At 43.5% G+C, this 9,340-nt stretch overlaps 1 protein-coding gene across 2 annotated transcripts in view; it reads left to right on the top strand.

Annotated features, from left to right (window-relative positions):
- The first annotated feature begins 365 nt into the window (after positions 1-365).
- LOC121009418 (cytochrome P450 2G1-like) overlaps positions 366-9,340 on the top strand; it is a 130,878-nt gene continuing 121,903 nt past the window's right edge. Inside the window, exon 1 of one of the 2 annotated variants that reach the window (XM_040442529.1) lies at positions 366-614. In XM_040442529.1, coding sequence (XP_040298463.1) covers positions 435-614 — 180 coding nt within the window. In that variant the 5' untranslated portion in view covers positions 366-434. The remainder of the gene's footprint in view (positions 615-9,340) is intronic. The other variant, XM_040442527.1, reaches the window with a different exon arrangement.

The raw sequence follows: 9,340 nt of genomic DNA, 5'->3' as shown, positions 1-9,340 counted from the left end.
AAATCTACATTTACAGTAATGCTCTGTTTACACATGTGTTGTGGTTTTTATGCATAATTAAAGCCACAATACATTGCAGGATAGGTCATATGACTTACAATGAGGGTCTCCATCATGGTGTCTGACATCTTCATGGCGAGAATACAGCATTTTTCTTTACAAACCTGAAAGACTAAGGCTTCAAATTTACTTCCAGTGCAAATAGAAACAGAGGGAGCCCAAGTTAAAACAAGAATGAGAACTCCATCTTTTTAAATAAGATCTATAATTGTACTAGCATTTACAACAATGCAATACAGCTGTAACTCACAAACACGCCCAGCCTGTCCTCGGTGATCACATGTTCTCCGGATTGTTGCTCTCTTCCTCTTCCTTTTCATATACAAATACAGAAGTTCATAGTGCAGACAGAGCTGTAATCACTAGTGTGCAGGATGGCTCTGAACATTGCTTCGACACTTCTCCTGGCTACAGGCGTCGCTTTCCTAATTTATCTTATTAAATGGTGGAGCAGAGTCAAACAGAAGAACCTACCCCCAGGACCTACACCTCTACCAGGCTTGGGTAATATCCTTCAGATGAGCACCTCAGAGCTACCACAGTCTTTAGTTAAGGTATGTACACTTATTTGAGAAATACTTAGCAATTCCTACTATAAATCTGTTGTTGAAATACTTCATAAGTCAGGCTGATATAGTAAAAGACAAGGGAAGCCTTAGGATACTGACACAGAGTTTTTTGGATAAGGTTGTGAGGCAAATCTGCCTGCAAGATTTTGTGCCAAAGACAGAAGTGGATTAGAAAGGAGTCAGAAATATAAAAGAAAGACATATATTTTTCCTTCTTGCTGGATACATATGTCCCAATGTAAAATAATGCACTTGAGGAGAAGGAACCATGTATTGGTGGTTCTGTGTTAACTAAGAATTCAGAAGAGAAGTATTTAAGTGTCCTTATACCAGGCAGCTTCAAAATCAGTGCACAGTGTTGTCAGGTGCCTGAGAAGCAAGTCGGATGCTTGGCTGTAAAGCTCGAGGTATAACTAGTAGGAAGAGAGAGATCATGATCCATCATATAGAGTACTAGTGAGCTTCATTCAGATAAACAGATTTCCAGCACGAAGGAGATAGAATCTTGCATGTTCTTTATTGGATATTCAAAATGTACACACAGTGCAGTGAAAGAGGTCCCTCCATGTCCCTGGTCAGACCGACATGTTTCGAGCCAGCTGGCTCTTAGTCATGATCTGAGTACTAGTGAGGCCACATCTGGAATACTGTGTACTAGTGAGGCCACATCTGGAATACTGTGTATAGTTATGAAGACGCCACCTACAAAAAAATATAGATAAAATGGAGCTGGTGCAAAAGCGGCTACAAAAATGTTGAAGGGTTGGAAGTAGAAATGGGCGAAATTCTCAAGAATTAGATACGGCCGGTTCGCCAAATTTTCCGAAAAAATTTGGTTAGATCCGAATTTATTTGTGGTAAATCGTGTTAAAAATTGGCTATTTCCTGGCTGCAGAGAACCTTTAGAGTGGTGTAGAACACTGTGCCTTGCAGTAACACGCATAGGGAGTCTGCTGTGGTAGTGAAACAATACTGCGAGTCAGTATGACATGCAGATGACAGGTGTTGCTCTTAGAATCACTGCACACTTCACTATTTGGGCAGTTACGGGGCCAAAACTGATCAAATTACTCAAGTGTGAACTCAGCCTTACAGGTCAATGTTAGCGCCAGGTATAAAGAACCATGCAGAGGCACAAGATCCTACTATGGCGTGAAAGAGCGCACTCCTTTTACACCAATTCACTGATTCCACATAGATTTATACAGAACCTGTTCTATTAAAGGCTTATACAAGTAGAGCCCCCCTGACAGAGTGGAGTGGGTGTCAGCAGTAAGTTTGTGTTGACGTCACAGATTATTTTGCCTTTCCTCTGATCCGTCAGAACAATAACCCCAAAAAAACGGATCCTGTCTGTAGAGCATCCGCCTTCACTCAGTCAGCATTTGGTCAGTAATCCATCAGTATTGCTAAAGCCCAAAAAAACTGAAGTGGATCCAAAACAGAGATGACACGTGAATGGAATATTGGCATGTCTTCTGTGTTTCGTACCCACTCCTGCTTTTGGCTACTAAATCATAAGCCAATTCTGATGCAAAATAGGGACCATGTCATTCAGGCCTTACAGCTGTTACATAGACAGGATCCGATCAGAAGAAGGGTCAAATAAATAATGATGTCAGCCAGGCCTAAAGGCAAAATAGTGGTCCAGTCATGAAGTGGGGAGATTGGGAACAGCATGAGAAGTCCACAGAGTGGCCCTATGACATAGTAGTCAGGTGGAAGCAGCATGAGGAGACCACAGAGTGGCCTAATGACAGTTTGGAGGTGGTAGCAGCAGCATTAGGAGGCCACAGAGTGGCACAATCAAAGAGCATGGAGGTGGCGGCAGCAGCATTAGGAGGAGGCCACAGGGTTGCATGATGACAGTGTGGAGGTGGCAACAGCAGCATCAAGAGACCTGAGTGGTGAGGTGGCAGCAGCATCAGGAGACCACAGAGTGACCCGTTGATAGAGTGGGGAGGTGGGTGGCAAATACCAGTACCACCTGAAGATGGTGGGTGAAAGAAGGAGCACTTGGCATCAGATGTGTGGCATCAGGCAGGTGGCAGCATCAGAATAGTAGCTGAGGCAGGTAGCCAGAAGAAACCGGTCTCTTTTGTCAAAGTGTTGGTGTGGCACCATGGATGATCTAGTCTGATGCATCAGGCATTGGCGGGTGGAAATCCTAACTGATCCATGCCTGATTCATCTTGACAAAGGTCAGTCTCTCCACATTTTGGGTGGACAGGCAAGTTCTATTTGGGGTAGCTATGGCCCTCTACGCACTAAACACCTGTTCTGATGCCACACTCCTGGCCGAGCAGGGCAGCATTTTCAGGTTAAACTCTGCCAGTTGCGGCCACAAATCTAGTTTGGCTGCTCAGTAGTCCAGTGGATCTTCAATGTGGGATTGCAGGATGCTGTCCAAGTATGCCACCACCTGCTGGTTTAGGTCCTGCTCCAGGTCTATCTGCTGCTGCTGCTGCTGCCTGTAAGTAGTTTCTTCACCAGAAGAAAGCTGCTCATCAGTGAAGAAAGCTGCTCATCAGCGACTCTAGACTTAAGTTGCTGCTGATGGAGCTGGAACTGCTCCTACTCCCCACCCTGCCACAGCAGCCATGGTAGAGGAAAGTGAGCGCAGAGGGCCCCCAGTCAGACCTGCGATAGGATGGACGATGGCGCAGATAGGCAGCAGCCAACTGACTACATAGGATGTCTCTATAGTAGTTCAGTTAGTCCTCCCTCTTAGCTGGTGTAAAAAAGGCCCCCATTTTGGACCGGTAGCAAGGGTCTAACAAGGCAGAGAGCCAGAAATCATCCCTCGGCCGAATGCTGACAATTCGGCTGTCACTACGAAAGCAAGTGAGCATGCATCGGGCCATTTGTGCAAGTGACTCGGAGGGACTCTCTGCCTCCATCTTCACTGCATACTGTGTGTCTGGGTCCTCTGCCTCATCTTCCTCATCGCCCTATAGCTCCTCTGGCTGCTCCTGCTCCTCTTCTCCTGTCACCTGTGTAGAAAAAACACCCATTTTGCTACACATTGCTTGTGCTCCAATGTGCCAGGCGCAGCACTATGAAGTGCCTTTTGCACTGTGGCATTAGAAGAATTCTGAAATCTCTGACTTTTAGTCTAAACAGACTGTTTGTTACTCTGTAATTCCTCTAGCGCTGTTCTATGGAAACAGTAGGTTTAAAAAGCACACCAAATGCTTGAAATAACTTCTTTATATAACATGTCTGTGAAGGTTCTTATTTATCCAGGTCATGGTATATCTGTAAAGAATAAATCAAGGCAACTGGACTTACTGTAGATTTCTTGAAAACGTTTCACTCCTTCTTCCAACGAGCTTTCTCAAATCTGAGTGACTGTACAAGAATTCTCTGGGAATAAATATGTAACTGAATCAACATCTGGTAATTATACCCAGCATGGGGTCAGGGGTCATTATACCCAGCATGGGGTCAAAGGTGTTGATTCCATTATCCTAATTGGAGTCAGTAGGTGATGACCTCCCTCCGCAGCAGATAGTCCATGTACAAAACATGTGTTGCATAAAGATTCATAAAATGGCGGTATGAATAAGATGGTAGTTCAACTGTTCAATCTTGTCATTCAACATAAAATGGTGGATATATTTCTCTCTTGAGTATCTGTACTCTCACCATAAGTTATTTAAGCACTTTATGATCTCTCTGAGAGGTATATCTGAGGTCTAACTAATAGTTCTACTTGCTGAATTTGGTCGCAATTTGCAGTATGCAGTTAGCAGTAATTATTTGCAGATTGGTTAAGTATGATCTGGTATGGTTGTATGCAATTTGGATTGCAATATGGAATTTGATTTTGGATTGTGAACTTTATATAACTGTTTTAAATACCTATTTTGGCCTCTTGCTTCCATAAAACACAGCTCTTAGTGGAGTGTGTGTCTGTTTAGCTCCTCTCTCTGGTGAATAATGATTCCAGCAGCTCCTCCTAGGGGAAATTCCTACACAAGCTGTGTGTGAGGCTGGCTGTAATTGGTCAAAACTCTTGCTGTGTGTGAGGCTGGCTGTGATTGGTCAAGACTCCTGCCCAGCAACAACAGTTTAACTCTATGCTTTCTGTTGTTTCTGCTGTGTCATTGAGCTTACCTTACATTATATAATGAATCTTAAAGGCATATTATTTTTTCTGCTTCTGTGGACACAAAATATAACTATTACATGACATCCAAACATAAAGTCACTGTAAATAACTCTGCTTTTGTCTTTAACACACAAACATAGGAACAGTATTAAGGTTATTGTCAGGTTTAGAAGTATAAACATATAAGCTATATTAGCAACCTAGGACAGGTCTTAGCTGGCCAGCTACACTCCTACCAAAATTACCTAAAATTCTAATTCTCTTAGTGGTAGGACTTGAACATGAATTTGAGGAATTTTTCATCAGGTTCTCAACTTCCAAGTGTCTTTTATCACTCTCAAGTAGAACAACTAAGGCTACTTTCACACTGGCGTTTCTGGGTCCACTTGTGAGATCCGTTTCAGGGCTCTCACAAGTGGCCCAAAACGGATCAGTTAAGCCCCAATGCATTCTGAATGGATAAGGATCCATTCAGAATGCATCAATTTGGCTGCGTTTGGCCCCAGTTTCGTTTCACTACGGTCACTAAAACGCAGCTTGCAGCATTTTGACGACTATCTGACTATGCGGAGCCAAACTGATCCGTCCTGACTTACAATGCAAGTCAATGGGGACGGATACGTTTTTCACTGACACAATATGGTGCAATTGAAAACGGATCCGTCCCCCATTGACTTTCAATTCAAGTCAAGACGGATCCGTTTTGACTTAGACTTTTTTTTTAATGAATAATGCAAACGTATCTGTTATTGACGGATACAAGTGTTTGCATTATTGGTGCAGATCCGTCTGTGCAGATACAAGATGGATCCGCACCAAACGCGAGTGTGAAAGTAGCCTAACTTCTGTATAGGACGTTCCAACTTGAGTGGAGTAGTGAGACGTTTTTCTTTTTTGTCAAGTTTTGTCTCCTATTTGTAACAACACTCTTCTTACTAGTCCATCTTCATCCTTTTGAACTTCTAGAACTTCGGCCAATTTCCATTGACTTCTAAGTAAATCTTCTTCTTTCACTAACACTATGTCACCAACTTGGACATTTCTTCTGGGTGTTTGCCATTTACTTCTTAGCATTAGATTGGGTAAGTACTCTTTCCTCCATATATTCCAAAACTGTTCTGATAGATATTGAACTCTTCGCCATCTCCTTTTGGCATATAAATCCTCTTTGGTGAACTTGCCAGGCGGTGGCTGTATGTAATCCGACTTAAAGGGTTTCTATCACTTGGTATGACATAATTAACGGACGAGCCGCGCATGCGCATTGTATGTCTGACCGCTCCGAGCTGAGATCTCAAATGCGCCGAATACAGCCGCACACGGCGCATGCGCGAGAACTCGTCCACTGCGTCACACGGAGGAGGACATGGGCGGGCTGGAGGGACGCGCTGGGCGGCGGCTGTGTATGAAGGTAGACGGAGCCTCTAGGTGCTAATGACGCCCACATAGCACCTAGAGGCTCATTAGCATATTTATAAAAGTTAGTTTTTTAGCAAAACCGCTGCCCCACAAGTGATTATAGTAGGATGGTTGGCCAGAGCAGACACTAGCGGATCGCTAGTGTCTGACAGCTAATTATGTCATACCAAGTGATAGAAACCCTTTAAGGTGAAGTAGATGGTTGGGAGTTAAAGGGTCCAAACTTGTTGGATCATTGATGTTATCAACTGTAAGTGGATGACTGTTAACAATAGACATTACTTCATATAATAGGGTTCTAAGAGAAGCATCATCTATTCTTCCGGCGTTCTTTTTCAACACTGAACTTAACACATTTCTTACAGTTCTGATTTGTCTTTCCCAAACTCCTCCTGTATGGCTTGTATGAGGAGCATTCATATGAAAATCACACTGTTTCTCTAACAAATACTCAATCTCTTTTAGAGCTTTCTTGAATTCATTCTTCGCTCTGACAAAATTAGATCCTTGGTCAGATCTAAGCTCTCTATAGTACCTCTAATGGCTATGAAACATCTCAAGGCGTTGCTGAATGCGTCAGTTGACATATCTTCTAACATTTCCAGGTGAAAGATATTAGTCCATATCTTTTGTACTCCTAGCAGTTCTGTTTCATGATGAATGGTCCAAAGCAATCCATTCCGCTATAAAGAAATGGTGGTGATGGGTTTACGCGATCTGCCGGTAAATCTGCCATTCTTTGTTCTTCGGTAGGTCTACATGCCTTTCTGCAGACTACACATTTACTTATATACTTTGCTATAACTTTACTTCCTTTCACTATCCAGTAACCACCTTCTCTCAAACAGCTTTGGGTAAAGCTTCTTCCTTGATGCAAGGATTTGTTGTGGTAGTGATCAATAATCAATCTTGTGAAAGTAGAGTTTTTGGGTAGAATTGCTGGATACTTCACTCTGCTAGGTAACAATGCATTTTCCAATCTCCCTCCCACCTTCAGTATACCATCCGGCAGAACAAGATTAAGCTTGTACAATGGGTGGTTGTTTGGAAGCCTTTTAGGTTCTTGACTAAGTTTCTTCAACTCTTCACTGTAGAATCTCTGTTGAATGAGTCTTATGACTGTTTCTTCAGCTTTCATTCTTTCTTCTACATTCAACACATCCTTCTTTCTGATTCCCTTTGCCAAATGTTAAATTCGAGCTACTACATTTATGACCGTATTCCATTTTGAACATCTGGCTAGTCTTTCATCTTGACACTTGCAGCGCTCAATGTTTGTACGACTTTTTACTTCTGGATCACCCATAGACAATTCAGTATAACCTTTCCTGGGCATGATTTCCTTTTCCCAAAGGAACTCTGGGCCTGTGAACCAATTCGAATTTTTCACATTCAGGCCTCTTGAAGAATGATCTGCTGGTTTATGCTATGTGTCAATGTGATGCCAATGTTCAGGATTTGTTATTTCCCGAATTTTCTCAAATCTGTTGGCGACAAATATATGGAATCTTCGAGCTTCGTTGTTTATGTATCCTAGGGCAATTTGTGAATCTGTCAAAAAATATTCTTCATCTATTTTCAATTCCAATTCTTCTCTCAGAAACTTGCTTACTGATTCTGAAACCATGGCTGCTGTCAGTTCAAGTCTTGGTATTGTCTGAATACTGATAGATGCAACTCTAGCCTTCCCAATAACCAGGGAACAGTGTATCTTTTCTTCTCCTATCACTCTGATGTAGGAGCACTGACCATAACCATAACTACTAGCATTTGAGAAATGATGAAGTTCTATTTTCTTGTATTTTTCCGAAATCATGAGGTACAAAACATCTGGGTATCCGAACTTCTCTCAAGTTTTGCAAGTGTCTTATCCAACTCTCCCACCTTGGCCTCAAATTCTCTGGTATGGGCTCATCCCATCCCAACTTTTGTTTGCATAATTTTTGTAGTATTTCTTTTGCTCTAAGGATTACTGGAGCCAAGAATCCCAATGGATCATATATAGAAGTCACTGCAGAAAGAATGGTGCGTCTAGTTGTAACTTTCTATTCAATAGACACTTTGTAAAGGGGGAATATTAATCACCAATATTTATGCAAATATCGATAATTAATATTCATAAATGGGAGGAGCCATCTATTGATAACTCCGCCCATTTATGCCTTTATATAACAACAATACCTTCGCTATGCTTTACACTAATCACTATACTAGCTGCATGCGCCTTACTAACTAACTATCGCCAATAACTACACGTTACACAGATAGATACAAATATAACAGTATTTATTAACAATACACCACGCAATACACTAACAATACACTACGCACGCAATAGACTACGCACGCAGTACACTACAATACAGCACTAAATATACAATCCTAAACTACACTACACATTACCAATTCCACTCATAAACTATCTATACAGTTCACACATACAAGTATATTAACAATCCACCCCACCTGACTATACACTGTCCCTACGGGGTATGACGAAGGGTTAAAAGGATTTGTTTGCAGAGCAGAGGACATGCTCTACAGAACCAGGGAACCAGGGTAACCACCAGGAGTTAATCAGGGGTGTTAACAAGGGGTGTATAGGGTAGGGTTACCAGGGGTTCAAGGGTATCAGGGACCAGGGCACACAGGGACCAGGGTCCATAATGGCAGGGAAGGGGTTATAGGTAAGGGACCAGGGGTTGTCAGGCAAGGGACCAGGGGTAACAAGGGGTGCGATACTTAAGGTCGTCCAGGGGTCTGCTCCGGTAGCGCAGGACGCACTCTCCTGGGTCCGATCCTTCAGGAGGGGGCGGCCAGGCACTTCTATCGAGCGCCGATCGCGTTCTCCTCTTAAGATATCGGGGTCCCGGTTCTCTCTCCTGCAACGCAGGACGCGCTCTCCTTCTGAAGGGGGGGGGTAAGGGCTGCAGGGGTCGGGCTCTTCAGCCGGAGCTTGGAGCGCAGGACGCGCTCCTCTATCCCAGACCCTTCCTTCCTTGGGCCGGATGAAGGGGGGGGAGGCACGTTGTCCTGAGCGCCGATGCGCTCTCCAGCTGGGGGGCCCCGATCCTAGCTCCGAGTGCAGGGGCCGCGTCCTAAGCGCCGATGCGCTTCTCCAGGTGGGGGCCCTCTCCTAACCTACAGAGTGCCGGGGCCGCCGGATATTTATCCCCCC

Source organism: Bufo bufo, chromosome 8 (assembly GCF_905171765.1).
Source record: "Bufo bufo chromosome 8, aBufBuf1.1, whole genome shotgun sequence".
Taxonomy (NCBI): Eukaryota; Metazoa; Chordata; class Amphibia; order Anura; family Bufonidae; genus Bufo; species Bufo bufo.
This window is presented reverse-complemented; position numbering and strand designations above follow the sequence as displayed.